Source organism: Rattus rattus, chromosome 14 (genome assembly GCF_011064425.1).
Source record: "Rattus rattus isolate New Zealand chromosome 14, Rrattus_CSIRO_v1, whole genome shotgun sequence".
In the NCBI taxonomy this organism is placed as follows: domain Eukaryota; kingdom Metazoa; phylum Chordata; class Mammalia; order Rodentia; family Muridae; genus Rattus; species Rattus rattus.
This window is the reverse complement of record NC_046167.1, coordinates 40266595-40286290: the sequence shown is the minus strand read 5'-3', so window position 1 is coordinate 40286290 and position 19696 is coordinate 40266595. Positions and strand designations below refer to the sequence as shown.

The window sequence follows — 19696 nt, the reverse complement described above, 5'->3', positions numbered from 1 at the left end:
AAGTTCCACTAAACTTCCCACTGTAAAAGAATAAATTATATCTTATGCACATCACAAATCAATACAACAGCTTAACAACAACCTTCTTTGCTAATGTGGAGCATTTTAGAGCTAACACCGTCATTATCGGGTCAGCAGCATCTAAGGAAGGGAAGGAGATTTGTCCCTATGTGGCATCATCAGCCGCCGGACAGAAATAAATTACATCAGGCCCCAAAGACAAACACCACCCCGACTCAAAAGCTGGCAGCTTTCAAAGTCCTCTTCACTGCAAAGGCAATACTGTCCCGCACTTCAGGAACAAGTGCTCAGGCACAAGCCCGAGGTTCTCCTCCCCCTCTTTCTTGGTCCAAATCTCCTCAACCTCAAAATCACACTCCATAAGTTCTCAGGGTGTCTGCAGAGGGCAGTGTGTTGACCTGCTAGCCTTCTCCTCCCATTGTTGATCATTTATCCCATAGAAAACAGAGTGCTCCTTGCAGAAAGGAATAGTCTTATTTATTTGTATCTGAAGTCCCCAGGCTAGCATGCAGAGGCCAAAGCCTCCCATTTTAGAAGCAGCAACAAGTTATGTACTTTTAAGAGTGCCTTGATTATCCATGCCCAGTCTTACTGTAGCTTGTTAGGGTGGTTATCCCTGGGAGGCCTAATTTTTTTTAAGGGAAACAAAAGAGCAGTTGATGTAGAGAGAGGGGAGGCTGGGGGAGGGACTAGAAAGAATGAATGGTGGCAGGGAAAAAGTGACATCTGGATATAATATATGAGAGGAGAATAAAAGTTAAAAACAAAACAAAAATAAGAGAATGCCTCAATTGAGCTGGGCAAGGTGGCTTCAACCTATAATCCCTGAATTTAGAAGACTGAGGCCAGAGGAATACTATGAATTTAGGCCAACCTGGGCTAAATAGTAAGGACCTGTTTTCAAAAACAATTTATTTCAATGGGAAGAATTAAAAATACCAACAAAGGCAAAAGCAGAAACGAGACCCTAAGATCTTCTAAGAAAGTGTGAGAACTGATGAGAAGCAGGACATTATCTCTTGTGAGGTTAACTGAGCCACACTCCTTACATCAGGATGCTGTACTTCTCTAGGAGCAATGTGCAGATATTATTAACTCATTCAGCTTTCAGAATGGCTGTCACAGCAGTATTGTCTCCTCTCCCTACCTGGGCCACAGTCCACCTCTGCCACATTCCTTCAGAAAATGTACAAAGTGTCCAAGAGATTCATCACTACTGCCGATGACCTGACAAGCACCAAATGAACAGCCCTGGACTGTGATAGACCATAGAATGAAATCCTCCAGCCTTCGTTCATGCTATAATCACAGACCAAGTTTTACATGACAGAGACTTAGACAGCAGACTCTTCACGGCAGAGAAAATGATTCCTAATTCCTGGAAGGGACTCAGGAATTATGGGAAAACACAAAGAAGTGACTATGAGATCACACCAGCAGCTTTCTGCTCCAAGGTTGGTCTCCCCAGAGCTTCTTACGTGTTGCTAGAGGTGAGATCAGTGCTTGGAAAGAAGTCACAACCACATTCATTACCACAAAAGTAGAGAAGTGAAATGTCAGTGTGGCATGACATTCCTTGGGGAGACACAGACAAATGCCTACCCACTCCTGACAGGGCTCCAATGACAAAGCAAAGTGAATGTCATCAGAGACTTACCTGGGGGACCAATGAGTTTATTGGACTTATTTATACAACATAGGTGAGAGGGGTTACCCCAAAGGAGAAGAGTCTCATCTCAGAACTAGCAACTCATGACAACTAGCTAAACAGATGAAGTTCCAAGTATTTTGGTTAACCCTCCCCCCATGCCACCCGCACACAATCTACATACTATAACATACCCAAAGATATCAAAGATATGTGTAATTAGGGCAGAATTATATACAGCTAGCTGCAGGGTACAGGAGAAAGTAACTGTGACCAGATGAGGGTCCAATGACGCTCTGTCTGCCCCTGTTTCTATAAGAGAACATTAACAGTCATTGTCACTGATCTCAGAGGACCACTGCAGTTAGCACAACTGTTGTGACAAAGGTGCTGTTACACTCAGAGAAGAGCATCTACAACAGCTGTTTATAGGTAAGAAGCAAAGCACACACATACAAGACTAAAGACATCAGTTGCATATTCCTGATGCTCCCAATGACCTCACACTCAGGGATGTGGTCAAGAGACTGAGCATCTGCATCTGAGGAAGAAAATAATCAGGCTAGACCAGCAACCCCAGGACATTACAACTAAAGGGCAAATTCTGCATGTGGAACGAGAGGCAACCTAGGCTCACAGTCAGTTTTTCAGTGAACAATGGCTTAGTTCCTCTCACCCATTTTACCTGGGTTCAAACGCTCTAAAGTCGAGAGCAACGAGCTTCAAAGCAATAGTCCACACCAGGCCCTTACATGTCCTCCTTCACCTCGAGATCACCTCTCAAGTAAACGGTGGCACAGAGTAATTACATCACTCATACCACACGAGGTGACCAGGGGAGTGAGGGTTTAATCTATCCTCTGCCTTCCTAGCTTCCAATAGTACACCCTAAGGCTTCTAACGAGAACATATTATAACACTGGACTCCTCCTCAGGCCCAGTGCCAACCTCAAAGTAATGACAGAAGAGTTGATGAACCACATGCCCTACTGGAGAAGGAGGAAGACCACTATATTATAACACTCCAATAACAAAATAGGAAAACACAAATATACATGGATGTGTGTGTATATGCAAATATATGTGTGTGTGTGTGCGTGTGTGTGCTAATACATGCTTATATGCACCAGTGCACATGAGTGTACAAAATGGATTTAGTGATGGTTTGAATGAGAATGGCCTCCCATAGGCTTACAGATGTGTGTTTGGTCCCCAGTGAGTGGCACTGTTTGAAAAGATTAGGAGATGAGGTCTACAAAAGGATTGGAGGAAGTATGGCACTGGGAGTGGGCTGTGTAGTTTAAAGCCCAGAGTCTATGTCTACAGATCAGAATGTGGTTCTCAACTTCTGTTCCAGGGTCTACCTGTATGCCGACATGCTTCTGCCATGAAGTTAATGGACTAAGCCTGTAAAGTGTAAGCAGGCCCCCAACTAAATGCTTTGTCTTTTAAGAGATGCCTTGGTTATGGTGTGTCATCACAGCAACAGAAGAAGCCAGACTTTAAGGGTACATTTTATATAAAAGATAGCAGCCGACAGACAGGACAAGTGAACTGTCTGAGGCCACAGAGCCTGTGGGAATGTGGCAGATGGTGTTGGGAGTCTACCTCAGCATGCGTTGATCTCCTCATACCTCCAAATACCCCAAACGCATCTTGATGACAAACCTCCTGACTGTTAGTGATTCTTATACCAGAAAGTCAGAGCAACTCTTCTGAATTCTGAAGCTTCCTTTTGTGCTGTCTACATACAACAGCCACACAGGTATGGCTTCTTTATGATGGTAAATCTGTCTCAGGAGTGTCAACCTCTTCTCATCACACTAGACCCTGCCAGAAGAACCACCATTCACTCATTGAATCAATGGGATCAGCCACTATTGAACCAGACACGACCACCGTGCCGTTAAGAGCACCTCGGATAAGCATGTCACTTCCTAATCAAGGCATCAACGCTTCCCAGCTTCTGTTGATGTTTACAGGGAGTGCCAGGCTAATAAGACAGCAGTGCACCGGGTACACGCACCTACGCCTATGCAGTCATCCAGTCATCCCCCAACAACACTCACAGGCAGCCACTGTTACCCTGCTGCTATAAGACTTAACAATGCCACTTATGAAACCTTTACTTCATTTCTACTCTGCAGATCGTTCTTCTGTAGACTTTCTCAAATGAGAGAATTCAATTTGTCCAGTCTAGTCAGGAACTCACTAGGAAAGGAGCTAAGGTGGGGAAAGTTCTGTGAGGCATCGAGAGGAAGGAGAAGGCCCTGTGTGTCTGCAGGGACAGGGTGTGCACGCCCCTGCAGCAGGCATAGCTCTATATGCATAAATGGGAGGGAGTAACGGGCACCCAGGGGGAGGCAAGGGCTGCCGTTTGGGCTTGCTACTTACCAGCTCTGTGTGAACTTTAAGGTGGGCCTGTAGCTTATATTTATCTGGAGTCGAGTAGTCACAGCCGTCAGTGGGACACTTCAGCAAGATGTTACTGTGTTTCTGAATTACATGGCGTTTAAGGCAGTTTTTGGTGATGGAAGAGTAGTGACACTGGGAGCAATAATACAGATGTTCCCGGGTGTGGGTGCGGACATGCATGTCAAAATGCACTTGGTACCAAAAAAGTTTGCCTAAAAAAAATTTTCACATGAGAACAAGGAAGTTTCTTTAATATTAAACTTGATTTTTTTAAAATTATCATCCTTAAGCTACCATATTTATCTCCTTTATCTTGTATGCCCTTCACACTCTCTACCACATTTCTGTCAGGAAATTATTTTTCAAAAATGGCAGTACTCAAGTATTAAGGTACCACCAGCTTTCACATGGTGTTAGGGCCAAGAAAAGAGAAAGGAGAGCCAATTATGTCAAACCCTACCCTGCAAATGTACAAAGCCAAGAGCCTCCTAGTCCTCTTGACACTCTGGACTACGGGCCATGCTCTAGGCTGCCCACGTCCTACATTCCTACTGTCTGGGATCTCCCACACTGAGCTTTCACTACCAGTCAGAAGGAGCTGCATGGGCCTCCCTCTGCAGAGCTGCAGCCAGTCTCCTACCCTTGCTACCCAGTTGATGGAACCACAACTGAAAGCCAGAAGAATGACTCTTCTTGGTCAGAAAGTGGTAGGAGTTGTGGGCAGCCCCCAACATGGCCCTCAGCATGGTCAGCAGTGCATCATCCCAGCCGACTCCTGGAAGGCTCCAACTGGGACTTCTGACACAGGCTCATCGTTTCTATCTATCGCAGAGGAGGGCGGCTCAGGTAGGAGGTGATCTTTGCAAAACAACATGAACTCAAATGGAATCCATGGTAAGAATAGCATGATAAGAATGGAGAGGGCTGCTGGGAAGGAAAGCTCCACTCAAAGGCACACCTGACCAGCATAGCCGTTCCTTACCGCAGTATTCACACTCCAGGTCTCCATAAACCTTCCGGATCCGCTCGCACAGACTGGTGTTCATCTGCTTCTTCTGGAGACTGTCTAGGACCTTCATGAACGCTGTGCTGCCAGGGTGGTGCTCAGAGGACGACGTGCAGGAGTCAGGCTGGCACACACCGAGGTCCCCTCCATCAGCCGCTGTAGGAAGGAGATCTGAGGTCTCTGCTGGGTTTGCCCTGAGACACCTGTGAGAGTCCGATTCACTGGCTGGCAGAGCACCCACATTCTGCCCTCCACTTGGAGGACTCTCTGAGTCTGGTCCAGTACTTTTGGCCTTGGCCAGCAGCAGTGTGACTTCTTCACCCTGAGTCTGGGCTGAGCCTCGATGCTGTGTGTCCGAGGTTGGCTCAGCAGCAGCATGAGGCTCAGCAGAAGAGGTATCATTTTTCAGTAAAAAATCATCTGAAACCACTCCAAGAGAGTTGAGGTCGGAATTGACCACAGTGGTTTCCAGTTTGCAGGGGGACAGGGAAACACTGACACTCTGGGGGTTGGCCAAGGGCACGGCTGGGGCACATGCTTCTCCAGGGGCCTCCAACTCCCTCAGCCCCACCTCAGGCTGAGCTTCCCCAGGACAAACCTCCCCCTTACGTACATCAATTTCTGGACACACAAATTCCTCAGCTGCCAGTGGTAGCTGGTCCCCCAAGGCTTCCTGCTGGATATCCCCACCAGGCTCCAGGAGGCAGAAACTCTGGTTGATGGAGCTAGTAAAAACCAAGGTCTCCTGGGCCGCCCCATGCACCTCTCGGATATGGGAGCGCAGCCTGATGGAGCTGACAAACTTCTTGAGACATATAGCACAGACATACACAAAGGGGTGCTTCCTGACATGCAGTTCCAAGGCCTGGTACTTAGTGGCCCCATGGCCACAGAGCTCACAAGCAAAGGGCCACTTGTCACCATGAACCAGCATGTGGCGGTCTCGGTCTAACTCATTCTTGAACTTGCGCTCACAGATATGACAGTCATAAAGCAGCTGCCGCTTGCCTTCCCTCGTCATTAGGCGTAGCTCATCTAAGGCCTCCTTGACCTTCTTGTCCTGTGGGTCATGCATGTCCCGGATGTGCTTGATGAGGTTCTTGACATCTGAGTATTTCTTCTTGCAGAAGCGGCAATGCTGTTTGATTTTCTTGTGTACTCGCTCAATGTGTACCTTGAGGTGGCCTTTGCTGAGGCAGGTGAAGGAGCAATAGTCACAGGCAAACTTCTCTCCAGTGTGCTTGCGCAAGTGAACGTTGAGGTTAGCCTTGATGGCGCTGGCATAGCTGCACTGGGAGCACTTGTATGGCTTCTCATTAGTGTGGATCCTCAGGTGGGCCTGCAGTGAGTGCTTGAACTTGAACACCTTGTTGCAGTATTCACAAGTGAAGATCTTCAACTGGGTGGGTCCTAACCTAGGGATGGAAGATGGCACCATTAACTTCTGGAGACCTTGAAGCATTCCAATGAACCAATTACGAAGCCTGTGCAGTCCGCCACAGGGGAGCAGGACAAAGGTTCAACATCTACTCATTCAGCAAATATGACTTGTGGATCAGAACAGAATAGGCACAGACAATGAGGAAAGAGGATGCGGGTCCTTGAGGAGCATAAACTATAGTGGGGAGAGCATAAACTATAGTGCAATGTGCAATGTCCCACAAAGCATGGTAGTCACTGAAAGGAGCATATGCAGAAAAGATAGGACACCTCTAAGGGAACAAAGGCTTCTGGGAATGCCTGGCAAGGCAACATCTGTGTCAAAGCTCAATGAACAGGAAAGGTGGTAGCAAGAGAAGAAAATAGAAACTGGGCATGACCATACAAGCACAGACACTGGGTATGCTTCAAAGCTGTGTTCATTCTGGAATACATGAACAGGAGCAAATTCTGTCCCCATGAGACTAGACAGAATGAGCTTTTTCAGCAAAGTTGGTAATCCACACCTGCCTATTCATTCCATTAACTGTCTGGGTAGATTTCGTTCTCTTCAAAAGCTTGCATGGGGGAGACCCCTCTGGAGAGACAGACCCTTGGCCTTTCTCTATGCCCTCCCTTCTACACAGAAAGGGAGAAAACAGATGGATAGTAATGCATTTGGAAGAAGACCTATGGTTTGCTAGATGGCAGGGATGTGCCTGCCTGTGGTGAGCAATAGCTATCAAGAAAGGCATCTGTGAGATTGGCCAGTGATGGTCCAGGTCTTAGGTAGGAGAGCCAGGCTGCTGGGCAGGCTCACTGCTGATATGAACCACACTCCTACCTTCTGAAGCTCTCCTACATAGCTGATGACAAACTCACTACCAACTGTCCTCTTCTACCATTTCTGGGTTAGAGGAATGGGGAAAACAGCACTGCCTTTATTAACTTCACATGCCATTAAATAGTCTCTACTGATTAGACATGACAGCATGTATTAGATTTCACATATACAGTGGTAAATAAAAGCATGATCTGTTTCATGGAACCTACCTCTTTCAATGCGGCAAGGAATATACTGGATGAAATACAGAGGTTCTCACTAATAATCAGTGAGTGCTTACAACTAGTCCTGCGTGGACTATTTAAGCCCCACTTTCATTAGACCCACTTTACACATAAGGAAACTAAGCATCTGTCCAACAGCAAACAACTGCTTAGTGACTTGACCCCAAGGATCACATGGCCTCTGGAGCATGCTCAGCCTTCCTCATCCTCCTTATGACATAAACTCTCTTGTGCACAACAACCCCCCTACAGTGTGACTGCGCACGTGGAACAGGGGCTTTCAGAGGGGCTACTCCTGCTACCAAAACTGCAGGCACTGAAATATGAGACCACGAACCAGGAACAAGAACATTGAGAGAGATCAAGGAAGCAAAAGAGAATGCACCTCTGGCAATTGCTGCTTCCTCTGGAAGGTCTACCTAGGCTAGCCAAGAAGGATTTATGACACACTAATAACCATGCAGTGCTATTAATTAGCCCCATTAAACTATGCCTACCACAGATATAAGGTCTGTATTGATGAGGGGATTCATACAACTGACTCTTTAAATTTAAAGCACTTAAGTGGACTGCAGTCCATAAATGCTAAAGAGTACAATTCACATGATGAAATTACAATATTCAAATTTGGAAGTTACTAGTTCACCTGTATGCTACATCTAAAGCTTCTTTAAGGAAAGTAATTTGGATGTTTCCCAAATGCCAAAGACATCCAGAAGCTAATACATTTTATAAAGAACACTGAAGAAAAAAGTCCTGGACTCATCATATTAATTAAATAAGCAAATATCTCAGTATTTCCTCCTCTGTGGGAAGACTTAAATGGTCTTAAGAGACTCTTTTGCTCTTCGTTTTTATATTATTAGACAAATACCTAGCAGAGTCCTGAGCGGCCTGCTTTGACAAAAGGTGCTACAGCTAGTGACATTAAGAAGTTGGCTCCATTGGGTTTTAAGCTGGATCCCTAAGTGATCACTGAGCACCAGTGCACAGAGCTGTGATGGGGGCAGAATGCTTTCTGAATTACCTTACAGCAAGTGTTTCCTAATCGGTGAGAGAGGTACTGCTGAAGACTATTCAAAGGACACCCTAGCATTGTGCCTTTACCTCTAGGAATCTAAGGAACAATGGGACAGTCAGTTGAAGAAAGGAACACCTTCACACCCATTTTTCACAACAGTTAAGGACAGAAAGAGCCTTGAAGCCTCCCACATAGACACACAGTTTGTGTTCAGAGCCTGCTCATCTATTTGTCCACTGACTTCAAATGGGCCATACCCAACTAAGACTTATCTAGAAAGCAATAAACAGCCCAAGTCTGGGGATAAGGGGCAGGTTTTGATGTCCATTTAACTTTTAAGTATATATTCCTGGATGTAACAATTTCACCTGGAGCAATTTGTACTTCAGGAAATCCTTTAGAAGCTTGGGAAGGTGAATGTCCCAGAGTGAATCACTGCACTGCCTATCACACCAAAGCATGGCTGTTTGACCTGGGCAGTGTGACACTTGCCTATAACATTGTGGCATACGTCTCCATATATGTAGGAAGCTGAGACATGAAAACTATGGGTTTAAGAACAGCCTGGGCTACATGAATTTTTTTAAAAAAGCCATTTAAATTATAATAGAAACACATAAAAAAGAAGACAATTTGGGGGGATATCAAGACTCCTGGCTATCTTGAAGCTTGCTTTGTAGACCAGGCTGGCCTTGATCCACCTGCCTCTGTTCCCGAGTGCTAGAATTAAAAGGTGTGCACCACCACTGCCCAGCTACAAATATTTTCAATATGTACTAAAATTGAAAGATTTTTTTCAAGATTCAGTAAATTTTTTAAAGGAAAAAAACCCAGCATATTTAGTATTTTGTATTTGAAAAATAAGACATATGTATATTTATTAGTATATCATGAAAAAATATCAAATATACGCAGTGAACTAACAGTGCTAGTGGAATCCAGAAAGAATGATTGGTTCCTGTAGCTCCCACCATGAGGGCTGTTTCAGTTTTCCCTATTGAAAGGCAGACACTCTAACGGTACCAGGCCCTGTTTGCACCTTCTCATAGTTGAAGAATACAATTGACTGGGTAACATGTGAAGACAAATGTGTGCTCAGTCCTTAGGGTGCACTGTTCTGCTTTGGTCTTTGAAGAAGAACTATACTAGGACATGATGGAGGGGTGGACTCCAGCTAAGTTATAGGTTAAAACCCTATAGATAAGGTCATGAATAGAAACCAGGCCAGCAGATGTACACATCTCCCTTGCTCCATGTGCATGGCATTTGCCGCCCACCTTTAGCTAGAGCCAATGGGACAACTCACCTGCTTGACTTCATGGGCTGCTCATATGGGGTCTGCTGAATGGCGTATTCTTGGTACCCTCTCCGTGGCACCAGGTCTGCTGCAGTGGTCTCGGGAGGGGGTGCTCCTGTTTCAGGGGGCCCAGCCTCCACTGGAATAATCTTGGTAGCACCTGAGATTGATATACAGTGCATTGCTTACTGAGAGGTGCTAACTGTAGCCTGACCCTGTCCAGCAGAGCCAGAAGGTCCTAAGGGGCTCTTACTGTAGGGCTTCACACAACACATTTGTTTTCTTATTCAGAAAACAGGTGTGTGTGTGTGTGTGTGTGTGTGTGTGTGTGTGTGTGTGTGTGTGTGTGTGTGAAAATACAGATTTTCTAGTAATATGCCCAAACGTCTTCTTAAAGTACAGTTTCACTTGCTCTGATTATGAAACTATATATATATATATATATATATATATATATATATATATATATATATATATATATATTTTATAGCAAAACTTTCTACACAGCCATAACTGTTAAACTGGAAGCAGGTATAAAGCCACATTACTGCACCATGGGGTGGCAGAGGAGTAAACAAGTTGGAAATGTGAGCACCCTGATGTTACTGATCTTCTTCCCATGAACAGAAATGGGAGGTCCAAAGAGAAAACCCCCAGGTCACCTTTGCTTCTGCAATTCTGTAACATAAACTGACCCAAGAACTCTCAGAGCAGGAACACTTTGTGGGTGTGGGTGTGTGACACTGGGTATAAGTATGTATATGGATATGTCTATCAGTCTATGTGTGAGAAAGCAAGTGTGTATGAGTATGCACGTGACTGTGCTTTGATGCATGAGTCTGTGTGGGTGTGTTGAATGCGCATGAGTATAAAAAAATATTAGAGTTGGAGAGAGTGTGGGAGTGTACATTAGTATGTGTGTGAGTGTGTGTATAAATGTGAATGTGGGTGTATGTATATGTGAGCTTTGATTGTGTGAGTTTGTGAGTGGAGGGGGGTGGGGAAGGATCAGGTTAGAGATCCACTCTACCATTTGGTTCTAAAACACTAAAGGGAATTGATTATGCTTTTACACTCATGGGAATCTCTAAATATTACTACAAATTTTTAAGAAAGATTGTAGAAATTTTCTCTAATATCCACTGAGAACAGGAAACTGTCCTATGGGATTTTTCCTTATCCACAATAATATTTCTCTGAAGCAGAGTAGGGCAGATGAAGTGACTTTCCAGAAAATTCAAGTAGCCTAATGTTATATGGCCTATTCTCTCCTGAAAACCTTTCTTAGTAGTCAAGTATAAAAGAGAAAATGTATTCAGAGTTTTGAATTTCAATGTCTACCATTAGTACTGAAAATAGATGCTTAAAGTGGGTAGCTGTTCTGAAAACCCTGAAATGTCCCCATTTTATTAGACAGCTAATATCACCAAAGCACACAAAGAGAAAAAGCAATATTATGATGCTACCTAGTTTTTATGTCAACTTTTATGATAGTTTGAAATCCATCACAAACTGCTGGCTAGTTTTTATGTCAACTTGGCACAAGTTAGGGTCGCCTGCAGAAAGGGAACCTCAATTGAGTCAATGCCTCCATCATGGCCTGTGAGCAAGCATTGGAGAACTTTGATGTGGCAGGGCCCAGGTCACTGTGGACAGTGCCAGCGCTAGGCAGGTTTGTGTAAGGCAGCGGGCTGAGCCAGATGTGGTGGTGCATTCCAGCAAGCCATGAGTGAGGAAGCCAGTAAGCGGCACCCCTCCATGGCTTCGGCTTCAGTTCCTGACTCTGGGTTCCAGCCTAGAGCTCCTGCCCTGACTTCCCTCTGGGATGGCCTATGAACTGAGAGTGCCAAGCTAAAATAGATCCCTTGTTCCCAAAGTTGCTTTGGCCATATTTTATCACAGCAATAGAAACTCTTGAGACACTGTTTGCTTGCGTGCTTGTTTTTCTAAAATAGTCTTTCCTACAAGAGACCTTTAGAAAAGAAAATATAACATATCTATAAGGAAAAGGAAAAACAAATAGAAACTTCCAGCACTAAGAAAATATTTTAATGAATACCACCAAAATGTGAAGAAGCCAGGCAGCATCTACCTGGGCCTGGAGAACGGCTGCTGCTCTTGTGCCATGGGCAGCTCCCACTGCAGTCACTGTAGCTGACAGGGGCACCACCAGTTGCACGAATGGGGAGAGGCACAGAAGGGACTGTTCTTGCATACCTGAGTGACAACAGAGTAGGCTGAGGAGATAGGAGACAGCCCCAGAAGATAGGAAGGTCTGTGATCACTCCACACTCATAAGTGACTAAATGAAACTCCACTAGGATACCTAACACATAAGCTCTGATCTAGGCCTCCCTCCTCAGGCTGACCCAAGGGCAGCTGTGCTACACACTCTCACTGTATCATTTCCAGCCTGTCCTCAGTCACCTGGAATTGCTTCATGAGCAGTTAAGACCACGCTGATGATAGGTTTCTTCGCTCCAGAAAGCTGCCCTGCCTCTTTTCCTGAGATCTTCTGGACTTTCTCTGTTTTCTGAGCCCGGGGTCTTTTTGAAGCTTTTTCTCGATCATCTTCTTTGTATGTCTTTTCTAGATCAAGGTCTGACTCGTTACCTAGGGAGCAAATGCCAAGATGTATAAGTTTTCCATTCACACCAGTTGGAGAGGAAATATGACTCTTACCAGAGGTCATAGCAAAGGAGATGCCTCCCTCCCTCCGGCCTCATGCCTACTCCAATATTCCCATATTCATATTCTCTCTCTCTCTCTCTCTCTCTCTCTCTCTCTCTTCCTGGCCCACAGTGCTTGCAATACATTGTGCTGGTTTATCCACAATTGCTGGCTCTTCACGACCTCAAAGCAAGCCATGTTCACTGTATCCAGGTCACAGCTGGGTACTGGGAATGAACTGCTGGGCAAAGCAGCATAGACCCTGGGCTCAATTTCATGAGCCACATTAATATCAGCACTACAGAGAAAATGATTTGAAATTCACAGTCCAAGACAGTCCTCTTAATCAACTTATACTTCCCAGGCACGTTCTCTGTGCCAGGCATGGTGGACACACAATAAAAACATACCAAGCCCTCAAGGGCCTTCCACTCCAGAGCAGACAAAGAGATATTAGATGTGATCAAGAGCAGTCTCTGTTCTGTGCTATATGAAACAAAAGTAAAGGACATGGTTTGAGAGGCTACCTGATAGGTCAGAGAGGCTTCATTGAGCTGTTAGCTATGGCTGCCTAAAAAAGCAAGGTTAATGAAGCACTGGATGGGGAAGATAGGAACGTGGTGAGGAAAGAGCTGTGTGGTCCTAGGAATGTGTGTGATAATAAAGGGCGGTCTAATAAAGGCAAGAGATAAACACTAGGCTGAGCGTCCTGGAGGCCACACCTCCATAAGAAAGGAGAGGGTGACCAAAACAGATATCAAGATTAAGAGGTAAGTCCCTGGAAGACCATGAATGCTGAGAGGGGCCCCAATCTCCTCTGGTGAGGACACTAAGCCCAGTCAACCTACATTAGAGAAGATATAGACTGTGCCTGGCCTGTCCCTGCTGGGAACTCCTGGGACATGGAGTGATTGTCACATCTTTTAATGGCTCCAAAGAAAAGACGGTATATCCAGGTTTTTACAGGAGCCATTGTTTTTTAAGGCTAGTTGCTACCTTACCTTTCTTAAGACAATGGGGAAGCCAAGCAAAACATATTTAGGATATCATGGGACCTGCTGGCTCCCATATGCATCTCTTGAAGGTACTGGTGAGCAACTGAAGCCATCTAATCCAAGGAATAGCTGGGCTGGCTTAAAGCTCTACATGTATATCATATTGTGGAGAATGAAATAAATGGATTCGCAACCATTCAAATGCAATTGCAGAACAAATGCATCAGTTACAGACGTACAACAGCAGCCATGACAGGTCCAACCTTGGTATTAGCCTGAGGAGTAAGACATATGTCCTTCACATATCAGTGAAGGACAAAGAAGCACTCGAGAATACAAATACCTGGACAGTCCCAAATGAGATAAACAGAGAGAATAAGGGGACAGAGAGCTTTAGTAGAATTACCATGTCTAAAATGACTCACCTGAGGACCAGATCTTCAGAATGTCTAAAGAGAACACGGGGAGTGATTCCACACATCCCTCTATATGAAACGTGTGTGTAGCAGACAGACAACGGATACAGCCCAGGCGAGTATACAGGCAGCTGTGAAGGTGGGTTTTGGCAAGGGCAGAATATATGGATTATAAGGGATGTGAGATTGAAACCAGGAAACATTGAGGTGGAGACAATAGATTAGAGCAGTGGGGGTTGGAAGGAGCAGGCAAAGGGAGACAAGCAGAAACCAATCTTCGGTGCTTCCTACATCTCAAGTCAGCTCCAGCCAGCACAACACGAGTAAATGTACAACAGATAACCTGGCAGCCATGCTAGCTGAGGTGAAGCTAGGGAAATAGAATGATCAAACCCAAGCATTCACACTGTGTCCCATAAACCAACAGTACTTGCCAGGCTCCTGGATCATCTCCAGACCTGCAGGAAACAGTCTGGGTTAGTCTTTAACAGAGCAGTATTAGTATTAAATACATTAACATCAAACAAAAGAGAAAGGTGATAGGAGGCATCATGAGTCAGCATTGCACGCTGCGCTCCAAGGCCCAAAGTCAAGGAGCACCACTATACTAACACCGTCAGACCCTGAGAGCGACAGGATGGGCACAGCACCTGGTCTCCAAGGTGGCTGGCGGAGCCTCCATGTTGGAAAGCTTGCTATGCAACATGATTCACAACAGTTTTTGTTTTGCTTGACTTTTTTTTAGTGGCTATTACAAAAACATTTCCAAAACCCTACAAATTGTCTGAGTCACAGAAGTCTTTCTGTCGCCTAGATATTGGGTGATATGTGCACATAAATACTACAGCAGGATATTTAGGATGCTATAAAAAGGTAGAACAACATTTAATGGATTTTTTTTTTTGCTTGTAAAATGATGTCTCACTCTATAACAGAATTCACTGTGGGATATGATTCGATGTGTGGGTGATATGCCAAGAATAGCTATGTTGACATAAAAAGAGGACCTGAGAATCTGAGCTTACCGTAAGCTTAGCCAGGTTAACAATATAAATCCACAACCAGCAAACAACAGTATCCACTGTCAAGCAGGGTCATAGGGGATGCAGAGGCCCCACCCACTGCAAGGATAGCAGTAGCAAGCTGTGCTGTGGGCGCCAGATGTACACACTGCAGAAACAGTGAACAGTTGGGGGCTGGCAGCAGGTGGAGGCTGGGAAGCCACATCAGATTAAGAAACACTGGAGGGACCTGTGTCGGCCCCAGTAGAGACTATGAAAACATCTCTCACCTTAACTACTGCAGCGACTCCCTCCTCCTGGCTGCAGTGTGGTCAGGCTGTTGGGATGCACCTGGGTTGGTTATTTTCCCCATCCTTGTGGCAAATACCTGACAGAAGCAGCTTAAGTGGTACAAAGTTTGCTTTAGCTAATAGTTCCAAGGAAGCAGCCCACCATAGCAGGTGGTGACAGAGCTAGCTCCAGTAAATGGCAAAGGTGTCTGGTCATACGACTGTGACAGTCAGGAAGCAAAGAGTTCTGACCAGAAGCTGTAACCGTCAAAGGCCACCACCAACCAGTGTCTCCTCTGCTAGCCCTGTCTCCACTCAAAGGGTCCCACAGCTACAACCCCCAATTCCACCCTCAGTAGGAATGCCACCACCCTTTGTAGGAACTGAGAATACACTGCACACCTGCAGAGTGCCTGGGCTACAGGATCCAGGCTTGGCCAGTCAGGGCTGAGAGAAGGCTGTCAGGAGTTTCTGAAAGCACTTTTCTTTCCTAACAAGCAAAATACTGCTCACGGACTTAACCAGGTCCACTTGTTGAACTGAAGCACAAGCCACTAGGAGAAACCAAGGCAAAGCTTGTTCATAATGTTCATAAAGGAAAAGAGATGTCACACAGCATCTAAGATGTCACACTAAGACAGTCTGGACAACTGACCCCAGTCAGCTTGTTCTATGGAGAGAGCCGTTCTGATCTAAACTTGTTTTTAACTGGTGTCTCTAGTAAGATCTTTACACTACCCTCCACCTTAGCTCCAGAGTGAACCATTGTACAATCCAAATCTAATTAAGTTACTCTCATACTTGGACTATTCAATGCCTACCCTCCTGTCTCCATTAGGAGCTAGTATGAAAGTCTGCAACATTTCCATACACCATCTGTCACAGGACCCACTGAGCCCAGAGCCTGGACACCCAAGTAACACCCTCGCATGCATATCTTCTCCCGCTCATGGCTCCAACAGCATGGGCTACAAACTGACTGAAAAACCACACTGCATTTAGTCCTTGGACCTACACATCTTTTGTGATTCAAAGAGTAGCCACATTCTGAGGGTGGCTGTTCCCCAAAGACTCATGCACTGAACTCTTAAGCCCTGGTGTAATGGTGTTGAGAAGAGGGGAAAGTAAAGGAGTAAGAGATCAGAGTAACAGAAAAAAGGGCTGCCATAAAGAAGAATGAAGTAATGATGCTTGTAGAAAAATGGATGGAACCAGAGGCCATCATGCTAAGTGAGATAAACCAGACACAGAAAGACAAATAGTACATATTTTTTCTCATGTGTGTATGTAGACGTGTTTATACTTGTATATGCGTGTGTGTGTGTGTGTGTGTGTGTGTGTGTGTGTGTGTGTGTGTGTGTGTGTGTGTGTGTTTAGAGGGAAGACATGAAAGTAGAAGGAGGCCATGGGGAAAGGAGGGGCAGAGGGAAAATAACAGAATGATGGGAGAGAGGAAGATAGAGATAATAAATGTTATCTTTTCTCTCTCATAGGTGGAGAACATAGTACAGACAGATATAAATTTATATACATATGGCACGAAAATGGAAGGCAGACTATTTGAAGAAAGGAAGAGAATAGTGAGAAGAGGGGAAATAAATATGACCAAGCTAGTGTGTGTGTGTGTGTGTGTGTGTGTGTGTGTGTGTGTGCACGCACATGCACATACATGTATGAAAATGCCACAATGAAATCCACAAGCCTATATGCTGATCCACAAAATTAATTAGAAGAAAACCTAAAAGTCAGAGTGAGAGAGTATCTTATACCTCTCGCTGCTCCTGGGTCATCACCATTCTGACATACCCTCCAGCAGAGTCACTCACGAGTCCCTGGCTATGTACAAATGGCCTAAGCCAACTTTAGCAGTCACTGAGGCTGAGCCGGCACACAGTCATTCTGAACCACTGTCACAGGCTGCAACTGCTAGAGTCGTGTGGCAGCATCTGAAAGTCCAACTCCCACACCTAAGGCAGTGTCCATGACAAACCTTTCCCTGGGGAGACATACAAGCATCTACCCTAACCTTATAAGGAGGGTACCAACAGCTAATAAATGCACAATTCTACCAAGAGCAAACTTCAAGAAGCAATTCATTTGTGAGGGGTCACTCAGGAGCTGTTAACTGGTTTGTGGGTATCACCAACCAAAGCAGCCATACCACTGAAAACTCACTTACTTCTGCATGGATGACAACTGCAGTCAATGCTTCACATTCTGTGGCCTCTAGTACCTCTGAGCCCACATGCAGTAACGGTAGAAGTGTGTGCAAATGACCAGGAAGGGCAGGCAAAAGTGTCTGGAATCTCAAGTGAGGATCCAATGACTCTCACAGCCCAGCCCCTTATAGGAGGAAAGTCAAAGGCCAACAGGCCTGATTTCAGGGTCTCTTATGAGCAGTCAAAGTGGGAAGGATGAAGATAATGGCCACTATGCTCTAAAATGACTTTCTGCAACACTCATTTTGGTAGGTCTCACTTGTCCAACTCCAACTCTTCCTTCCTGGGATCACATCCCAATCAATGGCTAGCAGCAACAGCTACTTGCAAACAAACACAAGCTAAGAGGTTTCCAGGAATATTCCCAGTGAACACTCCTGAGTCCCTTCAGTCTCCAGTTTTACACGGCCTCAAAGGATGAAGATCAACAGCCTAGAATAGCCACAACTTGTGCTTAAGAGACTACAGAATCTTAACACTAAGTTTTCCCCATGGTTTTGGACACCATGGGCCAGGCAGTATCCAGAGCATCATGGGAAATGGTTCTTGGAGATAATTTTCTTCTATCCCTTGTGGACAGGAGAATTAATAAGGCCATGCAGAGACAACTGTCCAAACTTGCTCCAAAGTGGGGTACATAGAGAGTAGTGAAGAATTCAGGTGTTTAGTCATAGCAATGAGAAAAATAATCAATACAACTCTTGACCTAGTTGTTCATGAATTTTCCAGCTCTCTCACTTGACCTATCTCTGTTTTTCAAATACAGTTGCCTTCCCCGACCGAAAGAAACACCTCCTGAACATCGGCTGACAGTCATGATGATAGGTGCTTCTTTAAACATGTGGTATTTCCAACTTTCAGCTAGCATGCTTCGAGGCCTTTCCTTGAAGTGTTTTAAACGGGCTCTTGCTTCCTCTGACTTTGGGAGCTTTTCTACTTTCTCCCTCACCCCCACCCCTGCCAATACTTATACTCTGTAGCTTCCTTTGCTTTGGAAAATTCAATAGCTCATAATGGATCTGCTTCGCTAGTTCTCCCTCTTGCAAACCATGTAGGATTTAGTCCTACTGTGTGCACACTGCCAATGGGCCAACATACATATCCAACAGTCTGCTAACAATGGAGGACAGTCAGTAGACAAACACCACACTGTGTCTCTGGTCAGGATCTTCCAAGGCAGGAAAACTGGACACTGGATGTGAACAAGAAATGAGTCACCCAGCAGAAGTATAATTCACCTGAGCCAGTAAAGCGCAGGACTTGGCAGGCAGTGTGAGTTTACATTTCCTAAGTGTGGCTGTGCTCTGGGTTCTAATGTAGCAAAGACATCCACATCTCACACCAACATCCCTCCTGCTGGTCAGAAAAGCTACTGAGACTTGGCGTATCATTGGTTAAACCCTTCTCATCTGTCTCCCTAAAAGAGAAGCCCAGTGAAGTTAGCAGGGTTCAGCCCATTCCGCTGAGCAACTTCCAAAGTGCCCAATACAAGATGAAGTAGAACGAGATACTCAACAATGTGGAGAGAGAGGAAGAGCTACAGATCTCAGAGAAGGGAAGTCATTTATTCCTTAAGCAACCAAAAGGAAGGGTCCCAGGTGTCTGGCCCTACGTGGGGTACTAGGGACCTGAAAAATGGCCAGACCTGTCACCCATCCTCCGGCAGCTCAGAAGCAACCATGGGGAACAATGACTAGACCGCAGTCATACAGCTCACTGGACTGCTATTGTCTGTCCCCTCTGCCCTTGAGGACTACTCCCAATTCCTCAGAGACATTATAAGGCAGGGAGAGGGAGGAATGACATAGGTGAGATTCTCCCTGAAGTGACAGACCGGCATCATGTGTAAGTCTATTCAACTGCAAGCATGTTCCACTGTCCTCTCTTGCCTCTGAAACTGTGCAAAGCCAACTGTTAGACAAAGTACATGGGAAGGAGTCAACTGCATGAGGAGTTCTACAACAGGACAAGAATGTGGTCAAATAGCAAAGCCTATATAATAGAAATCTAACAGAATATGTCCCAGGCACAACTGACGGACCTAGTTGATACTGGAACTGGTGAATCTTAGCTGTCCTAATACTGTGACCCTTGTATACAGTTCCTCGTGTTATGGTTACCCCAACCATAAAATTATTTTGTTACTACTTTATAAGTGTAATTTTGCTACTGTCATCAATCATAATGTAAAGACTTGATATATGACCCCA

General features: G+C 45.2%; 1 protein-coding gene across 5 annotated transcripts in view; it reads right to left on the bottom strand.

Annotated features, from left to right (window-relative positions):
• The window catches only part of Zfat (zinc finger and AT-hook domain containing), a 178537-nt gene that overhangs the window by 89802 nt on the left and 69039 nt on the right, over positions 1-19696 (bottom strand). For all 5 annotated transcript variants that reach the window (XM_032884977.1, XM_032884972.1, XM_032884973.1 and 2 more), the window contains 4 exons: positions 12323-12508; positions 9905-10055; positions 5067-6505; positions 4064-4296 (listed from right to left, as the gene is read on the bottom strand). In XM_032884977.1, coding sequence (XP_032740868.1) covers positions 4064-4296; positions 5067-6505; positions 9905-10055; positions 12323-12508 — 2009 coding nt within the window. The remainder of the gene's footprint in view (positions 1-4063; positions 4297-5066; positions 6506-9904; positions 10056-12322; positions 12509-19696) is intronic.